The following is a 21,634-nucleotide window of genomic DNA, read 5'->3' on the forward strand; positions in this document are numbered from 1 at the left end:
ATTTCTGGGATATTGGCAGGAAGGAAATTTAGGAAAATCATGGTGGGGTGAAAAGAATAGGCTTCATGAGACTTTGGAATGAACTAGATAGGATCTTTAGATAAAGCAGTCATCTCAAAAAGGGGGTGGTTGTTGCTTACACAGATGAGAACCACTGGGAAGTTTTAGATGGTGAAAAAAAAAAAGATATTAGATAGGATAACTTATAGAGTCCAACTGGTCTACCCAAGTCCACGTTGGCAGGGACTAAGGCTCCTATGGCATCTTGCCCCTTCCTCCCTAAGTATGTGAAAGAGTCCAAGAGATTGTCAACCAGCATACAACACAGCTCATTCCTTTCTTTGAAAAAGATCTGAAAGTTAACATGGAAAGAAAGAGAAATACATTACCATATCTTATGGGTAATAGGAATATGGGGTAGGAATGGGTGTTCTTATTGATAAAGAAGCCCTTTCTTTAATTTCTTTCTTTCTTCCATTCTCCTCTTTCCTTCCTTTCCTTCCATCTTTCCCTCCTCTTTCTTCCTTCTATTTTCTCTTTTATTTCCTACCTGATTCTACAAGGGTCTAAAACAGAGTGATTTCCTTATTGTTATTTGCCACTGGATTCAGGATAAGTCAGGTGCTGAAAGATGTTGTTCAGATTTCAGTTTGCCTGAATTAGACCTGATGTATTTTTCACTCTCCTTTTCCACATTTCCTAATGTAAAAAAGTGCAGCATTCAGATGAGAAATAGATGGCCCATCAAGACAAGTTCTCCCATTGGAGAACAGGAAACTAAACCTGTGATGACTGTGAATGAACTCTCTGAGAACCAAATGAAACTCACAGAAATAGAAACCAGATGTAAGCAATCATGAATCCAGGGCACTACACTGCCTCCAGGTTATTTTTAGCAGAAATGTTATTCACGTCTTTTCAGAGCCATAATTAATTTTCAAGGATTGCCATTAACCTCATAGTGTAAAATGGGACAAGAAAATTTTTGCATATAAGGTTTAGTGGAAAAATGTTGATTTTTAAAGTAGTTTGCTGTGTGTTTGGTGGTGGTGGTGGGTTGTTCTATGGTTTTTAGTTTTCCCAGTTTGACCTAGAAATAATGAATCTCTAACCAGAATGTAATTCATCTTTAGATAATAGTGGCTGTTTATATATTTAGGATGTGTCAACCTTCTCAAGGCTGGGAAGTATCATAGCCTAATATAATATTTGGCTTTCAAGTTTTGGGTGTGCAACAAGAGGACCAACAGTCTTGTTAGCTAAAATCAACCCAAAATATTAGAGTTTGGACATGAACTTGGCCTGCCCATGCCAGAGGGAATACAAGTGCCTTCTTTCAGGCTCTGAATGAAATCATTAATTATGTCAGCAGCTCCAGCGATAGACCTGGAGACACTTTGCCCTACTTAGGAAACAAGCTACCTTCTCAACTGTTTAGAAGTCTGGGGAAGATCTTAAAGATTTGTACTCACTGTACTTACATAGCCCTTTCCCCGCAAATCCTCAGACTTTCCTTGATCTGGAGTCTCTTTGGTTTCACCACACCGGGGTTGGAATGAGATGAGGGAAATATGTGGTCGTGATGCCCAGACTGTGTATTATAGACCTAAAAGTACATCCTGGTGCACCTCGACAATGAAACCCTTTTAAAACGAGGGGTTTTGGGAACCATATCAACCGCACTTGAGTTACTGCTCCATTTAAGGACATGCTAGGTCTTTTAAAGAACCATTTTAACTGCTAGAGACATGTACACTTTTGCTTGTTAAAAACAGCTTTACAAAGAATGTGACCTGTGTTTATAGGACAAAAAAAAAAATACTTCTTTCCACAAGAAGCAACTTCCTTTTTCTTAACCATTAAAAGTACCTTGGCAGTTCTATGTACAATTAACAGCTTAGCAGGATGAGAAGGAAGGCAGCGAAGTGCAACAAAATTCTGTTAAGGTCAGTTTAAATTTTCTTAATGTAAGCACTTCCACATAGTAATTGATCTCAATGCATTATGATGCATCATGAGTCCACATTTTCCCCCTCACTTATCAGTCTCTGCAGAGAAATGAGTTTATATATGAATTTTGGGAAATAGCTTTAACATAATTAAATAAATATATGCTTTCATTTCCCAAAAGTGCAGAACTGCAATTCAATTTGATTCCACAGATACCTTCGGAAGACCTCATCTGGGCTCACAGCAGTGCTGAGCATATTGGGAAGGTAAGCAAAACACAAACAAGAGATCAATGGATTTTTTTTTTTTTTTTTTAGCTCATAAACATTTATACTAATTGAATGCTTTCCTCTTGGAAGCAGAAAAAATGTCTGGCAGTTTTAACAGAGCTGCTGGTCGGAAGGATTAATACCTTCTCTAATAAATGGATAAAAGAATGAGATCTTTAAAATCTAACAAGCTGTTGGGGAAAGCTAATTTAAAAAAAAAATAAGGAAACTGAAGGAAATTGGATGAACTTTAAAGGGGAAACTCTCAATTGGTATCAACATGGGACAAAAGAAAATGCTAAGCTACCAATGGAGGTTGGGGGTGTGGGTGGGGGAGGAGCTTCCTAAGTTATACGAGCAAATAAAGGGTAAGAGAAATGAAATCTATTTATATCATTTTACTTTTTTTCTCCTTTCATAAAAAGGAGAGTAAAGAGATATGCAGAGGAAGACTAGCTACCAAAGTACCCATAGAACAAAACTAAACTTCTAAACTGCAAAACAATAATAAAAAAATATTAGGCCAGTTTATTTCATACTTTTCAAAGAACTGGGTACACATTCAAGCCTTATTTTATTAATTTTTATAAATAGGGAAAAGGAAAGCAAAATGTTAATATCAATTTTATTGACATACAGAAATATTCCATTTTCCCTCACCAATTATCTTTATTTTATAAATGCAGAAATGGAGATAAGAAAAGCTATGAAAAATTATTGAATCGTAAGACTTTCTATTTTACATCAGGCATTCTCAGAGTTATTAATAAGCACACACACTCTTTTTTTTTTTAAGTACCACAACACTATAAGAAAGAAGAGTAAAAGCAGCAAGCAATGATGTGTTCCAATCTGATGTCTTGTTCAGAAACATAAAAGGTTCTGTTATGTTCTGGATGTTAATTAAATACCCCCATAAATAAAGGCACAAAACTCAATTAAGAGTTATAAATGTTTACTTTTTTTTTTTTTTTTTAGTTTTTTGTAGTATTTAAAGAAGTTTGTTACTCAAATGGAGATGGGATCTCTAATAGAGATAAGTAGGGGGGAAATTGCAGGGAGAAATTAAAAGACAAAAAGGTAAAGTGTGGTGATAATTAAAAAGGCAAAACCTTCTCTGTCTTAAATATGTATAAGCGCTTAATTAAGTTCATAAACATTTCTTCCTAAGACCACCTCACAAGAACCAGGCAGAATTGTACTTCGCAGAGAATGGACCTACAACCTTGTAATATTATATGGCAATTTCTTTGTTTCTTCCTTCGCTAAGAGTGGCAGTCAGACACTGCTCAGGGCTCTGGTGAATAATAGTGAAGTCTCTCCTCTGAACAATAATATTCTACTAAGGACCCCAACCACCCCTCGGCAAGAAACTGACCAAAATCCCTGAGAATCCTGACAATCTCGCATCACTTTTACCACCCGACAGAAGCGACGTGCGTCACCCTAGCGATATCACACGGTCCAAGAGCGATGGTCAGTTCGTAGATGCTTTTAACCAATATGAGAAGCACAATACGATCGGTGACTTGTTTCTCGCTCTTTTAAGACAAGAACCTTAGTGTAAGGAAGGAAGGTAGGCTGTTGGCTGGACCGACGTTTCTTAAAGTGCAAGAAGTGTCCCCTGAGGGGGAAAGATACCTTCAGGAAGGAGCTAGAAGGAAACCCACAATTTGGACTCGAGAGTTTTTTTCCGTCCATCTCTGGAATTCTGCCCCTGCGAGAGCGCGTCCCGGAGTTGTGCAAACGAACACGTCCAGCCGGTGTCCGGCGCACACCGGCTCGGTGGCCGGCAGGCTGGGGCTGGAGGTGCGGCGGCCCCCGGCGCGGGGGTCTGCGCCTCGCCCAGACGGCCCAGGACACACGTCAAGGAGCCGCAACCACCATGGACAGCTCACTGGCTTCCCCCTGCCTGAGCCGCGCTGCTCTCGAACTCCTCCGGAGCCACCAGCGAGGTTGATTTTTACGCGCTGGAGAGATGCCATGTGTTCCACGGTCTACACCCCCCGCGATCGCCAACTGCAACCACCGAGCAGCTATATATAGACAGAGCAGGCTTCAAGGATTAATAACCTGTCTCCTTGCCCTCACATCAGGCCTTTAAGGTGCCACCTGATTCTAAGAATCCGACGAAGAGGCTTGGCAGAGAGAACTTTGTTCCACGTCCCTTCATTTCCTCCCCCGGGCCCGCGCCGCCCCTCACCCCGCCTTGGCTTTGCCGATCGTGTTAAATGAAATAAAGCAGACGGGCTCCTGGGCTCTGGCCGCGCCGAGCCGGACAGACGCGCGGGAGGCGGACCCGAGGACCGCGAGTCCCAGGGGCTCCAGGAGGAGGGGTCGAGCCTGCACAGCCCCCTGGAGACCGGACCTGGACGGGGACAGGCTGGGAGTGGGGTACAGCCGCCCCACCCTCTTCTCTCACCCCCACTGGGAACTTATTGTCACTGTCTGCCAGGGGCTGATGTCAAGTTTGAGTCATAGATTGCCCAGGAGGGAGAAGGGAGGGCAGAGCCCTGCTCGGAGGAATTTCGCTAGTCCTCGGACCCTGTCCTCGGGTACACTGTTTCCGAAGCTTCCTTTCCCCTGCAGCTCTCAGAAGCAGCGCCCTTCTGGGAGGAGGGGGCGAGCCGGGCGGGCGCCTCCGTACCGGGTGCGAAGCCCCGCAGTAAACCCAGCGCGATGGGCGGAGCGCGAAGGCCTCCGTTCTAGCGCTGCGGACAGGAGGATTCTGTGCGGCACTCCGAGTCCACTGCTGAGGAAGAGAAGCCCAAGAACCCAGGGAACGTAGCTAGACCCTCGGGGGGCTCCCAGGCCTCTAAGTTTTCCACCAAGTCTGAGGTCCCCGGGAACCAAGCCCGCGTCCCCCTCGGGTACCGTACTCGCAGGGGCGACCTAAGTCTGCAGTGGGGAGGTGGGGGCTAATAAAAATGGTCCTGCCGTCTCACGCCTCTTGCAAGAGCTGGAACTCCTGCCATAAGGAGACACACGCCTCCCCTTCCTGCGCCCAGCGCGCAGCTCCAAGGCCGGGAGACCCCAGAGAGGGAGAGTGCGGCTTTCACGTTTGCTCTCCCGCGGCCTCATTTCTGACAAGGATCTCAGTAAGGCCCGAAGACATCGTAACCACAAGCTCAAGAGTCAAAAACCCTGTCAAAGTGTGGGAGTCTGGATGCCTTTCTGCCTGAGAGGATGGGCATCCTCGTCCCATGCTGCCTTGGGGAGAGCCTGAGAGCTGGCCCAGTTTGCAGGGGTGGGGGATGGTGTTAGAGATGTAAACTTCTTCCGAGGTCCAGGCGACTCTTGGGCTCCCAGACGACAGGGCTCCAATTTTAAGAAAGGACAACTCTGCTCACAGGGGAGCTGGGTCCCGGCCAGGAAGGCTGCGCAGCACAGCAGAGATCTGGCCAAGATTGGTTTCAGGTGGAGGGGTTGTCGTCTGAGCCAGGTGGGACTTGGAACTCTCTCTGTGGTCTTGCACAAGTCCAGAGCTGCCTGCTTCAGGGAGGCAGGAACTGGGCCCAGCCAAGGGCATCCGGCAGGCATCAATCCAGGAGATCAGGACTCTTGCACTACACAACCTTTCTTTCTCTCTCTCTTTCTCCCCCCCCCCCCCTTTCTCTCTCTCTCTCTCTCACACACACACACACACACAGGCTCTGGCTCTAGCCAGAAGACCCCTTCTCAGTCATGTTTTGATGATCATGGATTTGAGAGGTGGCACCAGTGCTTGACCTTGGAGAATTTGTGGGAGACCACCATTTCCTAAAGGCCGTCTCATCTCACATTGGCTTGGGCCCTCTGGGAAAACTGCCTCACCCATGGGCTTTCTGGTCCTGTTTGGGGAAAGCTGAACATTCCCCAGAGAGTAGGAAAGGGCCAGGAGGGTGTGAGACCCACTTTGCCAATAAGAGAATCCCATCAGTTTGATAGTATCTAGGTGCTTCTCCCTGAGGCAGCCTCTCCACGTCCTGTGCCTAGAGAAGACAGCTCCAGTTTGAGTCCTATCCTCATCTAACCGTAAAGAGAAGCACACCTTTTCCTGCCCCTATTTGTGATTTAAAGGCATTACTTCCCTTTTTTTGCTACCTTAAGATCAGCTCTCAAGTCCCAATTCAAGCAATTGTTCAAAATTATTTGAACCATGTTCTAATGTAATCAAATAACTTTACTTGAGCTAATCATGCAAACTTTTCTATGCAAACAAAGAAAAGGATCAGAGAAGAGAAGGGATGAGTTTTGTTGTTTGGTCTCATAGGATTTTAGAGATATAGCTTGGAGCTACAGATTGGCAAATGTTAAATTTGGATGTTTACTGGTAATAAGATAAAGGAATTGCTGAGCCCAAGTGCACTGTTTAAAGAGCTGTAGGTGCTTTTTTCATTTGTATGTTTGTTTGCTTGTTGTTTGAGCTGAGAAGGAAAAAGGGGAGAAAGAAGAGGAAGCTAAACATAAATGTTAGATTTGTTGTTGTTTTTCCTAAATTGCAAGAGGAGATATCCCTGGAGACAGACATCAACTAGTTATGTAAACATGAATTTGAGTAAAATTGCTTAGAAAATTTAAGAATAAAAAACTTAGAAATTTAGAACATCTCTTTTAAAAACTGGGATGTAATACAGCCACTGGAGACAGGAAGATGGAAGTCTGGGGCTTGCTCATGGGCTAGGCATTCGTGTAGGTGTAGATCTCACAATGCTAAGCTGTCTTCACATGGCAAGACTTCAGCTTAAAGGCAGGCTTTCAAATTCTCCTTTGCTAAGGTGCATTTATGTGATAGCAAGGCCTAAGCAAACATTCAGGCTCTGTTGGCACTTTTTCTATTCCTAAACCTTAAAAAAAAAAAAAGCCTCCGAGTGTGGAGTCATCTCATTTGCAGTCACGTGTCCTCAGCATTATCATAGAGGTTACTCAGTTATATTGGGAACTAGACTGTGATGTCAGAAAATATCCTTTTCAGAAAGGTATATATTGAGGGTATGTTTGAGGAGAATTTCTACTGAAAGTAACAAACAGTGTGGCTTTAGAAGAGGCACTTGCTTTCTAATAATCGCCTTGGGTGGGGAGAACAGAAGGCTCCTTACAGGAAATTTTTAATTCATTTAAGACTTAATTTTACTTTTTTAAAGAACAAAAAAAAATTATTTCTGGAAGAGACTGCTGAGAAGATCTCCCTCCTTTGGCCAGAAGAGCAGAGAAGACTGCAAATCAAGGAAAAGGTGAAGTAATAAATTAGGAGGAAAGCTTCGCTATTCCAAGTATATAAAGACTATTTATTTTTCCTGTGTCTATATTTTCTCTTTTTGTAGGGGAGAGGAAATTCTAAAAATATTTGATAGATGTTTTGCCATTAACACCAGAAAAGTGTGTGGGGGGAAAAGAAAGGAGGGAGGGAGAGGGGGTCAATTTTGTTTAATTAGCAGAAAAAGCAACATAAATCAAAGCAGTCTATTGAGGCCAGTCTTTAGTTTATAATGTTCTGAGAATATAATGAATTTATTTACAGTGTAAGTGATTTAATCTTTTCAATCTGCTTTTTGTTTTAATCTTTTATTGGGGGAGGGTTGACTTTTTAAAGCCTGGGTAGTTTGAAACTTGGCTAAGTACCTCTGGGTTTTTTATTGTGGAAGCAAATATTATCATTTTAATGTTAAACAACCTGCAAGTATTAAATGGCTCATTTGTGATTTACTTTTTTTACAGATTTCCCCCTTCAGATCTAACGATTTCATTAAGGCTCCTGCGTCTTTTTGGAAAGAATTTGTTATAAATCAGAAAGTGTTAGAGGTTCAAAGATTGACATTTCTGAGTGCTGATACTTTGTCTTTTCATGCCATGCAAACAGGTCTAACATTTAGAAGTTCTTAAACGTTCAAGGGAAGTTATGGAAATTCCCAGATTTTTTTTTAAGTTGGAGGGAGCCAAGTTTTGTTTTTAGCTTTTTTTTTTTTTTATTTAAGAGTGAAATTTAAAGCAATCAAATGAGGGAGATAGCAGCTTCTGAGAAGGGGTGACACCCACCCAAACTAAGCAGAAAACGTTAGCTAAAGATGGGGAAAGGGAGCAGAAAGGAGCGAGGGTCGGTGAGAGGGCGCTCTTTCACCCAACCCTGGAAAAATCTGTGGAGCATCAGCCAGAAACCAGGCTTGATAAAGGTCAGGCTCCCTTAATCATCTCCCATCTCTAAATCACACTAGCCTTCTACAGAGTATTGAAACCTACCAGTGGGCTTGTCTGTCTAGAAGATGAACATCCCTTGAACGGTTCCCAACCACCCGGGTTCATTTCCGAAAGATAGAGGAGTCGGTTGGGCGGGTGTTCACATCCGTTGCAAGCCCTCCCTAGATGATACTGCCTCGTAATTGAGAGCAGTCCTTCTTCCCCGCCCAACAGTTTTGGGAAGAGCCCCCTGCTCTCTTCGCTTCTCCCAGGCAGAGCAGCTAACAGCGATAGTTCCGCTGCTCCTGCAGGCTGAAGCGACACGGATAGAGTCATCCTAGAATATGTAAAAGGGGAGGCGTGGGGTTGGGGGTGGGGGGAAGAGTAGGTTAGCGGAGGAAAGGGTGGGTTACACTCCTGTCGGGGGGCGAAAGGGCCGTGTGGGCTCCACAGGAGTGTCGGTCCCCCTCTGCAGTTCAAAAGGGGGGTCTCCATCCTGTGCGCGGGCTCTCTTGGACAGGCTCCAGAAGTTCCTCAGCTGTTCTGAGACAGCAAAAATTGCCATGTCGACCTGAAGTCTGAAACTGTTTTCTCTCTTCTAAGCGAAGGATTCCCCCCTCCCTAGCCAACGCTCCCCACTCGGCTTGTCCCAGCAAAGGGCCGGGGAGGAGGGTTCCCATCACGCTCCCCGAGCTCCCAAGGCGGGCTTCGGGCTCCTAAAAGGCACTGGCCAAAGACCCGCGACCTCCCCGCGGAGGATGCCAGGCGCCCGGGCCCTCCGCCCCCGGCTCCTCGGCCTCCTCCTCGCAGACCGCCCCGGCGGCCTGGGCGCCCGCGCGTCCCGCGGGGCTCGGAGGCAACTGCGCGCCGGGGATGGTGGCTGCCCCGGGCGGTCCGCGCGCCCTCCGGACCTCGGCTGGCAGATCCGCCGAGCCATCCCGGGCCGGAGGGAGCCGGCGGGACCGTGCGGATCCTCCCACGCCCCCGGCCCCGGGCTGGCGCGGCGGGGCCGGAGCTCCGGGGTGGGGCTCGGGGGAGCTCCGGGCAGCGCCGGGGGGGGGCGGGGGGGCGGGGGGCGGCGGGGCGGGAGGGGGGCGCCCCGCGGCCGGCGGGACGTTCCCGGCTCGGGGCTCCCCTCCGCTCGCCCGGGCCGCCCGTCGCCGCCCCCGCCCCCGCGCGCCCGCGCGCTCGCTCGCCCCGCGCGCGTTCCTAGGGCGCCACCTCTTTGCGACTCGCTCACTTCTCGGGCAGGTTTGCCTGCGAGCGTGTGAACCTTCCTCTGCTCGGCTTTCAACTCTCCTCCAACCTGCGCCGCCCGGCCAGCATGCCTCCCCGGCCGTGAAGCGGGGCCGCCGCTGCCCTGCCGCCCGGGCCGCCGCCGCCCCTCCGCGCCGCTGTTAACCCGCCCTCGCCGCCACCTGGCCCTCCTGATCCACGACACACGCACTTAAAACTTGTTCTCAGGGTGTGTGGCATCAGCTTTCCGGAAGCAACCAGCCCACCAGAGGAGGTAGACAGACAGCTAGGTATATATATATACGTGGGTCTCGCTACAAGTGGCTCTGGAACAAGACGGCCTAGTTCGCAAAGAAGCTGACTTCGGAGGGGGAGACTCTCTTCTATCTTTTAGGAGGGGGTTAGCCCTGCTCCCCGAACCCAGGATACTGCCGGCCAGGTTCATTAGACACTGCTATGGGAGACGTGTAGACACGCTGCTCATCACTGATACATATATAAAACCATTTCATTTTGGTTATCATTTCGGAGGAGGCGCCTCTGATTTTTTTTTTTCTTCCCATTCTTGATCCCTTTTTGCCTGTGTCGTTGGAAAAAGCACAGTTGGAGTAACTGATTCCTAAATAAGTAAGTGCCGAGGGGTTCCAGAGAAAGTTTTCTTGTTTCTTCTTCTTTTGCAGTTCTTTTGCAGTTCTTTTGCAGTTTGGGAGATGCCCTTGAAGTTGAAGAGGCTATTTGAGAGCAGGCTGAAGGGGGGCAGCCGGGGAGTGCGAGGAGATGCAGATGCCGGACTGACATCGCGCCCCTTTCCTCTCCCTTGCAGGTCCCCGGAGCGAGAGGATACGATGCTGTGGAGGCTGGTTCAGCAGTGGAGCGTCGCGGTGTTCCTGCTGAGCTACTCGGTGCCCTCCTGCGGGCGCTCGGTGGAGGAGCTCGGCCGCCGACTGTAAGTGCCCGGTGCTCCCCAGGGCGCCGGCTGCGGGCTGGGGAGTCCAGGGGAAGAGGCCACCAGGCTGGGGCGCTGCCGAGGGCTCGCCGCGGTCACTGATGCTCCTCGCCCGGGTTAGAGAGCGTAGAGATCCGCTACCTGCCCGGGGTCCTCAAACCCGGCGGGAGAACTGGGTGAACCTCCAGGGGAAACAGGCAAGAGACAAATTTTGTGTGTTTCCATGAGAGGGAGCGTTTTACAGAATCTCCTCTTGGCGAAATCTCCTCTCGTGAAAGAAAAAGGTTACTTTCAGGACCTGGGAAAATTTTGAAACCGTGAGGATTGCAAGAGACTTAAATAACTGGGAGGAAGCTAAGGGATCCAGGCGACATATGTCTGTGCGCACTTGTATATGTACATACTGCATGTGGGTGGCAGGTTTTGTGTAAACAGCAAAAACTTTACATCTAATTTTATTATGAATGACATAATTTTGAGCATATAAAATGGACCACATTACATAATGTAGGCATATTGTATAATGAAGTAGTAACAACTTTGCAATGGCACGGCTCCAATATTGGTATTGATACGGCTCAAGAACGCTAGAGTGCTAGATTCCAAAATGAACATTAGGTGTGGAAACTTTTTTTTCCCCTTGGAATGATTGCTACAGCTCTTTAATCTGGAGTCAAATATTTGCATTGTAGACTGAAAACTTGTATCTTGGCATTTTTCATTTGGTGATTCTTTCAGGATAATTTTGGCTTTAAAATAATCATACATCAAAGCACACCAGAGAAATAACACCATGATGTGTGGCTGAAAAGTTGGAAGAGTGGGAGAGTAACACTAGCTTAATAATCGGTTGGACCTAGCAGTTCATTAATGTGCGTAATACCATCTTTGGGTGATCTTTAAGCTGCGCTCCCGGTGTTCAGGATGGGAAAACCATAAAACTTGAGAACTGAGACAAGTTTGCCTCTGGTGAAGGAATTAAGGAGAGCTTTTACACTAACAATAAAAAGAGCCATATCTAATATTTACAATCAAGTTCCTGGTGCTTCCTTGTAAATTCCCAAGGGTGTACAAAAAGGCAGCTTTTTATATGTATCCTTGGTCTATTATTATTAAAGCAGAAAATCCTTAAATGAAATTACTTTAGACATGTCTGAACCTTGGCACCAAAATGAAAATCTATTATGAATCTCCTAAGGCAAATTGTGTAGAACACTGTTCTGAAGATAAAGCGGCATTGTATTCTTCAAATCAACATTTTGCTGATGTATTGCTGGAAATTGTCTTCAGACTTCTTGGTCATTTAGTGACTTGTATTTAATTCAGTTATGTAAAAATCCATACATAAATATAGATGACAACTAAATTTTTAAAAGCACACAATGTGTTTATTTGGCCAAAAAATACTGTCTTGGAACAGAGCCAATTTTTTTCTTTAAAGTTGCTTAAGAAATACCTGTTTTCTCTTTTGAAAAACAGTAAATGGACCATGATTAAACGTACAGTTCTGACATAAAAATAGTGCTAAGATAGTCCTAAAGGCTATTTTTAACTCTTTCCTTGTTGCACCTTGCAAAATACACATCAGAAACCATTTAGCAGCCAGAGACTCTGTTATAGTTTTGTTTGTGGGTGAAATATAATATTGCAGTTAAACATTCACACTCAGCAGACGGTTATAAAACTACCACAAAACATTCTTATAGTTAATGGCTAATAGATCATCACATTACAGCCATGGTTTTTCATGGAGGCTGAAATCATCAGCAGATAGAGATGTTTCACAAGTTATTACAGCCAAATGGAGTTTAAATAAACAAGTCATTATTTTTGCATTATTGCCAAGTAACAGTAAATTTTGATTGCTAGACAAAACATTTGTCTACTATTATGATCAATCAACCTAGTTTCTTGAAAAAAATTTTAATGTATACTCAAATCATATTACTCCCCAATTACTTTTCACACCAGTATTAGGGAAACTGCTTTAGATGTTTTCTAACTAAGGGCTAACTTTCAAGGAAGAGGAAACTACTACAACAGTAACACTTCCCAGGCCATGGCAAAATAGGTGTGAACCTTCTGGACCTGTGAATCCAAAAGGACTTTACTTAATGAGGCTAGAACATGAGTAAGTTGGAGACCTACGGACATTCCTGTCCAGGTAAACATGGCTTTCGGCAGGTGGCAGTCTTTGTGTTTAAGTTAGAGAGAAAACCCCAGCAGATTCGGAAACCTAAAACATCACTGACTGGTTTGCTTGGGAGCCAGACTGGGTCTGTTCCACTTAATGAAAAGCATAACTTTCGACTGAGTCATTTGGGTTGGAAGGGACTTCTGGTGAGTCATCTTAATCTAACACCCTAACCCTGACTCTTCCATGTACCACAGAACTTCTCTTCTCAAACCCAGACTCCTTCCTTAGGAGTCTAGCATCAGCAAGAGCACACTGCCTCTTCCTGTGCTGAGAAAGGAATTCCCATCCCTCCAGCTATTCCCTGTGTTCCTTGAGAGCGCCTTAGAAATTCAATCTTCTTCCCTGAAAACTCCCTTGAGAGTGATTTTTTTTAAGGCAGAAGAACTGTAATTTGACTGAATTTAGAGTTATCTGTGCGAAGCATTTCCTCCACATGTTTGCATTTTTTAATAATAGTCAAAGGAGACCATGAACATAGCATACTTGTTTTTCCATGTTGGGTATGTAATAAATGCCATGTGAACCATTGTGCTATGTAATATTTACAGACATATACAGTAACAGACTGTTATTGAGGCCATATTTACAACTTAAATACTTCAGAATGATCTAAAGTGAAAGCCTCCCTAATTGGAATGTGTTGCCCACCACCCGTGTGCATCTAGTTTGTACATGCTAGTCATTTATCCTCGTCTCAATTACTGTCTTATTTGGAAAATAAATAGAACACTCCATGGACCCTATTTCTTGTTGACAATAAAGATACTATTATATGCCTGATCCTGTAATGTAGTTGCTCACTCAGAAGTTCCTCACGATATTTTAAATGCAGACGTCTTTGAACTAGTAAGTAAATGATGTAACAGCATTTCAGATTTAGCAGTTAAGAAAACCTGTGTTTTCTAATATATTAATAATTACCCCTAACAGGCAGAAAGCAGCTTTGTACCCCACGAGAGATGTACTATTTTAAACTGGACACAGTTGTGCCGTATCGTAGGCTTTTTATAAAGCAGAGGATAGAATGATCGCTCCATTTCCCATGAGAACCATCCTGGGAAAGTGCAGTGCCTGAGTTAGGAAGGCACTGTGACTCACAGTGGATAGGCTAGCCAGGATGACGGGCATTCATGCCAGTCAGAGGGGGCGTGAGCAACGGTGGCTTGATTAGAACAAACCAACTATTAAAAGTTTTGACCTCGAGTTAAGCCAGCATGGGCTGTATTATACATTTGGAGAGCAATACAGATGGGTGGCCATCTGCCAGGAATTGAGAAAGTAATAAAAGCTCCAAATAGTATAAATTATCATGCTTAAGAAAGTCTCTTTTTTTAACATGATATTTTGCTCATAGATGCTTATTAAACTGCAATACTTATGAAATATGCAAGTATATCAGTCCTATTCTCTAAAAATGTTATTAAATGATATAAATCTATAGTAGTAAAGCTTCTAATTTGTAGGTTACTAAAAGTTTCCAGGATACTATTGCCACAAAGTAAGTGAATTTTAATCTAGTCACATGTGGCACCTTCAAAAAGGAAGAGAGACTCCTTCATGCCTCATTTAAACCAGGCTCCTGTTAAATTCCTTTCCATTAAGTCATGTCTTTTTTGCACAAGTTACGTGGCTTGAAGTTAATGCACACACTAAAACGCTGAAAGGACGCTGGTGTTCTGGCTATAACGTCCAGAGAAATAATGACTGTGTTTTCATGCCTTTCCCTTCTTGGACTCACGACATAACTAGACAACCTCTCATTCCCCCAGTGATAATCCAAACTCTAGGAATCCTGGTTCTTGATTTTTGGTGATGAAAATGTACTTCTTGGGACAGTGAGCTTGGTCTTCAAGGAAACATAAATTGCTGTCCATTCACCCATTGCCAAGATTCCCACCACAGGCTCTTTACTCTGTGCCCTTCCCTTCCTGTTTCCTCAACATCCACATCACCTTCAGCGAGAGAAAGGGTTGCGGAAGTCGAAAAACAATCTTCATTTTAGAATCAGAAGACTTTGTCTTTGGAGCCCTGGTTCTGCCTGTTCTCATCATGTGAGCGAGTATGAGGCCTTTAATCTCTCTGAACCTCACTTTCCACATCTGTAAAATGAGGAGAGTGCTATTTATTATTGTTGTATTTCTCGGAGGAGTTAAAGTTGTATTAATGAAGGTAATAAGAGACCAGATAAATCTATCCTAGTGTCAGCAGAGTGAGAATACGTGGGATGCAGCCCTGTGAAATAGCTTCAGATACTTTTTAAATGAGCCACTTTGGAGGGTTATTTCAGTGGTAGGAACTGGAGTTAGGTGAAGCATAGTTGTAGCGACATAATATGATGGATTCATGTATGTGATCCTTAAATTTGGTTAATAAATACACACAGAATAATACAAGAACATATGAATGGACATTTAAGCAAGAGTCAGGGTGTTATCTAAAAGAATTGATAGAGAATTAGTTTATTCTTTTTCACTGTATTTTCATTAGAGTGTTGTTTAAATAGAAAAATCACTTCCTATAGGTTCCTAGAGATATTTTTAAGACAAAAAACAAATAGAAAAGTGAATTTCTCAATGAAGTACAAAGGATATTACCCTGTGAAATTCTAAATTAAAAAAAAAAAAGATGCACAGATGAAACAGAATGATCTCACTTAATTTAAACACACAAAGAAAGTCATTTTAAAGAGACCACCCACTACTTTACAGAAAAATATGCATGCTCTGATCGTTGGCCTTCAAATATAGGTTCTTGGTAGTCCGTAGTCTCATATCAATCATGTTCAAATTCAGTCTGTTAGTCAGGTGGTTTCCTAGACAGGCTTCACAGCTCACTGCACCCTTCAGTCTCTGTTTGCTTTTACTAGCAGAGATTGCTGTTCTTTGAGATTCAGTATTATTATTGTTTTCTCAAGTGGGGAGCAGTGTGCGTGCCCACACACCCGCTCGGGCACACGTAAGCCTGGGGGGGGGGGGAGTACTCAGGTGAAATCAGTCACTTTTTGTTTCCCAGACTAGGACACCTGAGTTTATTTCCCCAACACAACTCTGAAAAACGTGAAAAGAAGCTCAGTGGTTTCTGTCCAGTTCTTTGAATAACTGAATCATAATATTGTAAATTGGGAAGAAAGCATAGAAGTCTCAGAATGTGATCCTTTCGTTTTAAACAGATGGAGCCCCTGATGCCCAAGAATGTTCATGTTCTTACCAAGGTCGGAGACCTAGGGAGCCTCCTAACAGCCCGCTCTTCCCTTCCCCTCTGGCCCCTTCCCTGCCCAGCTCGCTTGCAGCAATTCCAGCTTAGCTTGTGCCTTGTATTGGACTAACTAAACAATTAAGGGGCTTTCCTCAAGCCTTTGTGGTCTCCGCCAGCTACTAAAATGTCATTGTCTCCTCCCTCTCCTGCTCCTTTTTCCCTTAAAGCAAAAGAGCCGTGTCTGAACACCAGCTCCTCCATGACAAGGGGAAGTCCATCCAAGATTTACGGCGACGATTTTTCCTTCACCACCTGATCGCGGAAATCCACACAGCTGAAATCAGAGCTACCTCGGAGGTGTCCCCCAACTCCAAGCCTGCTCCCAACACGAAGAACCACCCCGTCCGATTTGGGTCTGATGATGAAGGCAGATACCTGACTCAGGAAACCAACAAGGTGGAGACGTTCAAAGAGCAGCCACTGAAGACACCCGGCAAGAAAAAGAAAAGCAAGCCCGGAAAACGCAAAGAGCAGGAAAAGAAGAAAAGGCGAACTAGATCGGCCTGGCTGACCTCGGGCGTGGCTGGCAGTGGGCTGCAAGGGGACCATCTGTCTGACATCTCCACGACATCGCTGGAGCTCAATTCACGGTAACCGACCTCCGGGGCCCTAACCCCTCCTTGGTGCCCCCAGGTGGAGTGTGGAGTCTCTGTTCTGCCTTGGCTGGCAGAGACCTAGAATCTCCTCTCTGTCTGTTTCTCCGTCAATCGCCCCACAATTTAAAAGCTTACAAAACCAAAAGGGCTCAGGATATGGCCTGCCTTAAAACAGGTGCACTCCTAGCCCCTCAACACCCACGGGGGTTTAATCACCCGGTTTCCTTCTCCACCAGCAAACTCCAACACCAATCCTTTAGTACTCTACTAACTCTTTTTATTATTTTACTCAAGTTTTAGAACCTAGTGCACCTTCACCATTTGTCAGAGAAGTGTATTTATTTCCCGCTCTCACATTATATGTCAAACCTCATGATTGTTTTTTCTTTTCTTTTCTTTTTCTTTCTTTCTCTTTCTTTTTCTTTCTTTCTTTCTTTCTTTCTTTCTTTCTTTCTTTCTTTCTTTCTTTCTTTCTTTCTTTCTTTCTTCTTCCTTTCTCTTTCTTTCTTCCTTTCTTTTTCACTTCAAAGGAGCACACAGAAGGCTTTGATATGATCTGCAAACACTACAGGAAAATATCTTACTATAAACAATTCTGAGATGTCCACGTTTTCAGTTTAAATTTAATTAAAACTTAAATTTATTTTCATTTAATTAAATTTAAAATTTTAACCACACACCTTAAATTTATTTAATTAAATTTAACTCTGTTTTCTACCAGTTCATGAAACAAAAATCAGATTTCTGAAAATTTTTAAGTGTAGACTTGGGAAGGATATAAGTTTTTCTCATGTATCTACTGGCAAGTTGAAATACTTCCTCTAGGGTATTGTAATAGGAATAATAAAACCACACCTGTGTGCCTTATCCTTAGCTCACAGATGCTCATATTCACAGACTTTGGATCCAGCTCCCTTAGGTTCAAGTCTCGGGTCTAAACTTATTAAAGCTCACAACCTTGGGCAAGTTCCTCGGTCTTTCTAACACTAACTCTCCTCTTCTGTGAAATGAAGCTAGTACTTGTGCCAACCTCATGGGGTTGGGTGAAGGTTAACTGAGATTACATGGGTTAAATGCCTGTCATGGAGTAAACACTCAGTAAACTGCAACTTCTTATTGTCTGGGTGATTTTAGATTTCATTCTGGTTGTACCATTCATCTATCTATCTATCTATCTATCTATCTATCTATCTATCAATCATCTACCTAGATATGTGTGTTTCTATGAGACAAAAAGGGGGCAAGTATTAATCTCATTTTGTAAAATAGAAAACGAAGGCCTTCCACAGTTAAGGCAACTGAGCAGACCTGGGAACTGGGATAGGTAGTTCTCAGAACCAGCTTTATTTCATTTCTTGACACTCAGGCCAGCACTGTGTTAGCGCTGCTCTTTTCCACTGCATTTCCACTGATAGGGTCTTATTTGTTTTTTACTCTTTAGTGCAGCCCTTCTGTGGGGTTTGAAAGAAGGAGGAAAACAACACAAGAATGCATCATATACAGTAATGATCTGATTGTCTAAAGAGTCCCCTGTTACTTCTTCAGTCCTTTCCCCTGACTGGTAGAGACAGGATGACAAAGTGATGTTTCAAAGGGGATTTTGAACCTCTTTACCATCACATCGCTTTTTGAGTCAAGTTGACAAAACCCATCATTAAATAGGATATAAAAATCATAATTATACTGACTAAGTAGTACAGCTTCAGTAAGCCACTGGGCAGTGACGCTAGAGAAATCTTTAACACAGTGAATGATCTATTCTGCAGACATCTAATGGATCTATAAGGGGTAAGAAACCCTATAAATCTTGGTTTAATGCACATATTCAGTGTATTTTAGGATATGATCCTAATTGTATATATTTATAACTAATGCAAGGGCTTTACTTTATTGCCAGAACCTACCTTTATCCATTATATATAATATATATATATTATAAAAACAGAAGTAGAAATACATTTTAATGAATTCTATTCATTTAAAATTTGCAATGCTCTTCAATATCTGGAGAATTGAAAATCAGCCCTCTTCAATTCTTATCCCAAAGGTGTCTCTAAGTCAAAGTGGATTTAGTAAAAATTAGGCAGTGCCCTAATCACATCCAGACCTGGTACTGAAGGAAGCAGAATACTTCTGCTTCTCCTTTCTGTTTCCTAGTTCTGAGGGGCGTTCATGGAAAGCACTGTTTGCTTGGCAGCCAGATGTTGGCATTCTCCCAATACAGGCCAACAGAGGTGTAGGAAAGAGTGGGGAAATTTGGGAGTGTACTGATGAGAATATATGGGGCCATGCAAATTTTGTAATCCAAATAGAATCTTCTCAGACTATTTTAAAGTTTATAAGCAGCCGACCTTTTATTAATGTCTTCTCTTTAATCTCTTTGCATTATTATATGATGATGTGAGAGGTCTGATGATATGGAAAGCACAGACTTTATTATAATATATAATAGTGGTGGTATTTCATAAAAGAAACTATTGCGCTAACACCGTCTGGGTCCTCTCACATGAACCATTCAGTGGAAAATATATAGCTTTAAATTTTGGAAATTACATTTTGGAATATTTGAATTTGCAAATGAGATGTCCAGATACAGTAGAACTAATTTAATTGAGACCATATAATTTGCGTTGGTAAACACTGATTTAGAAATAACATAAAAGCTCTTCAGTTCTCAGAAGAGCTAGAGTTCTAAAGTGTTGTCACAGTCACATGTGTAATAAACATACACATACCCTTTTCGATCATGGTATATATTCTACCTGACTGTTCCACTATATGCCTTTGTTAAAGGGAAATCAGAAGGAAGGCTAACAAGCAAACTGGCCGGGCAGGGTGATATATAATTAAAAGATCTTTAATTTATTTCCTTTTTCTTTCCTTCTGAGGAAATAACTGTTCGAAGCTATTCATTCCCTCCTTGCTTGTGTTACTCAAATTAAATTCACTAAATACCATTTAGTACTGAAACATTTTAAAATCAGTACAGTACACAAATTATTGAGCTTGACAGTTGCTGTTTGGACTTTAGTCAGAACATCCATCGGGATCCGCCCACCATTTAAAAATTTTATTCGTAAACTATTTTTTTTTTCTCTGTAACTAGGAGCTATTTTATCATTCCAAACAAAACTCTTGGTGAAGAGGTCAAGTCCTTAAGACATGAAGACACCCTAAATTGTAAACTTGCTTTTCATTCTTCAGGTGACACTTAAATTCCTACATTGTCAAGAGTTTGCTGTTGGGTAGGTCTCGCAACCACACATGTCTGCCATGTAAAACTCTGGCTGTTGATGTAGTGACACAGCCAATCAGATTCCTCTCCGTAGCTGTTTCCTTGACACCAATACATATTCCCTGAAACAGACCACACAGAGAGAAGAGAAAAGGAGAGAGAGGAGCAGAGGAAAAGTCACCAGCCCATCTTAAACTACTGTCCTTACAGTGTTTGAAGGGTTCGAAAAGGTGTCAATCCCAAGTGGTAACTTATTCTGGGTAATAAAACAAACACAGTGAAGTGAAATACTGTTATTTTATACTTCTAAATTAATCGATTCTTATTCTCTAATTTAAAATAGGCTTTCCCAATCTCTAATGCAAGACAGCCAAAAAATTAGCAGCAATTCTATCTTAGTTTTGGCTTCAAAAACTAAAATCCAATAATAGTTTTATTCATTAGTGTTTAAGGACAGCTAAAGAAGGACAGATATCATCAAATCATAAACCAACATACTTGTTTAATTACGCATCCTTCTAAACTTTACCCCAAATCACACACTCTACCCTCACAACAGCCCATTATCTTAGAGATTGGCCAAATGAGAACAGGAACAGAATAAGCCACCTTTACATCACCTCTATTGGGCATTACTGGGGAAAAAACTTCTAAGTGAGATCTATTACTGATGGATTGCATAACCGGGCCTTATTTCTGAATTCTCAAATTTGTCCTTTCTCTTCCTGAACTTGCCAGTTAGCAGCTTTGGAAAATTTCAAAGGGTCTCCTTTTTCTGAGAGAGTATAATTAGAAATGCAGGTGCATTTTCCTCTCTGCACTACATTGATCATTTGATCAAAGACCCAGCCTGCAGCAGAGGTTTTAGGGCATCAGGTGGATCCCACAATCACCTTCCGTAAAAGATATTTACAAGAAATCCCCTGAATCTCTCTCCATTGTGATCATATGTTCCTTAATTTACATCCTTTATTTTATGTCTCTTCATTGACAAGGAGAATTAACCTATTTTCTCCTTTCCTTCTTTCTTTTTACAGGCAGCATTGAAATTTTCAGCAGAGACATTCAGAAGACATATTGCAGGATTCTGTAATAATGAACATGTGGAAAGTATTAGAAATATTTATTGTCTGTAAATACTGTAAATGCATTGGAATAAAACTGTCTCCCCCACTGCTCTATGAAACTGCACATTGATTATTGTGAATATTTTTTTTGACAAGGCTAATCCAATTATTATTATCACATTTACCATAATTTATTTTGTCAACTGATGTATTTATTTTGTAAATGTATCTTGGTGCTGCTGAATTTCTATATTTTTTTGTAACATAATGCACTTTAGATATACATATCAAGTATGTTGATAAATGACACAACAAAGTGTCTCTATTTTGTGGTTGATTTTAATGAATGCCTAAAAATAATTATCCAAACTGATTTTCCTTGTGCATGTAAAAATAGCAGTATTTTAAATTTGTAAAGAATGTCTAATAAAATATAATCTAAATTACATCATGACTCAGAAGGTGAATTTTATGTGTGTGTGTGTGTGTGTGTGTGTATAAATATCCTTTAAGATTTCTAGTAGAAGAGACGATGTAATTTTTAACTGTATATGAATGTGGTCTTAAATTTAATATGTTTATATTGGTACAAATTCCAACATTTTCACGTTAACTTTTAGTTTAAAACCACTTAAAATGTATTTTTTCCGATATTTAAGTTCAGTTCAGTATAATGGCTGAATTATCTAGACATCATTTTATGAAGTACATCTGATTCAAAGTAAAGAGT

General features: G+C 42.6%; 1 protein-coding gene across 2 annotated transcripts; it reads left to right on the top strand.

The window, feature by feature from the left end:
• The first annotated feature begins 9,628 nt into the window (after positions 1-9,628).
• PTHLH (parathyroid hormone like hormone) lies at positions 9,629-21,350 on the top strand. Of its 2 annotated transcripts, none has more exons than XM_057702574.1 (4): positions 9,629-9,898; positions 10,432-10,554; positions 16,174-16,596; positions 20,875-21,350. In XM_057702574.1, the coding sequence occupies exons 2-4, from the start codon at positions 10,454-10,456 to the stop codon at positions 20,882-20,884; spliced, it is 534 nt and encodes a 177-aa protein (XP_057558557.1). In that variant the 5' UTR covers positions 9,629-9,898; positions 10,432-10,453; the 3' UTR covers positions 20,885-21,350. The 2 variants fall into 2 exon arrangements, with proteins under 2 accessions (XP_057558557.1, XP_057558558.1); XM_057702575.1 differs by lacking the exon at positions 9,629-9,898 and adding an exon at positions 9,937-10,235.
• The last annotated feature ends 284 nt before the right edge of the window (positions 21,351-21,634 follow it).

The sequence above is a fragment of the Hippopotamus amphibius genome, chromosome 12, assembly GCF_030028045.1.
Source record: "Hippopotamus amphibius kiboko isolate mHipAmp2 chromosome 12, mHipAmp2.hap2, whole genome shotgun sequence".
NCBI classification, from domain to species: domain Eukaryota; kingdom Metazoa; phylum Chordata; class Mammalia; order Artiodactyla; family Hippopotamidae; genus Hippopotamus; species Hippopotamus amphibius.

Excerpts from the sequence above, each read along its gene's own strand:
- PTHLH (XM_057702574.1), top strand. The coding sequence starts at position 10,454 with ATGCTGTGGAGGCTGGTTCAGCAGTGGAGCGTCGCGGTGTTCCTGCTG. Across the intron at positions 10,555-16,173 it reads GAGGAGCTCGGCCGCCGACT|CAAAAGAGCCGTGTCTGAAC; the intron begins GTAAGTGCCCGG and ends TTTCCCTTAAAG.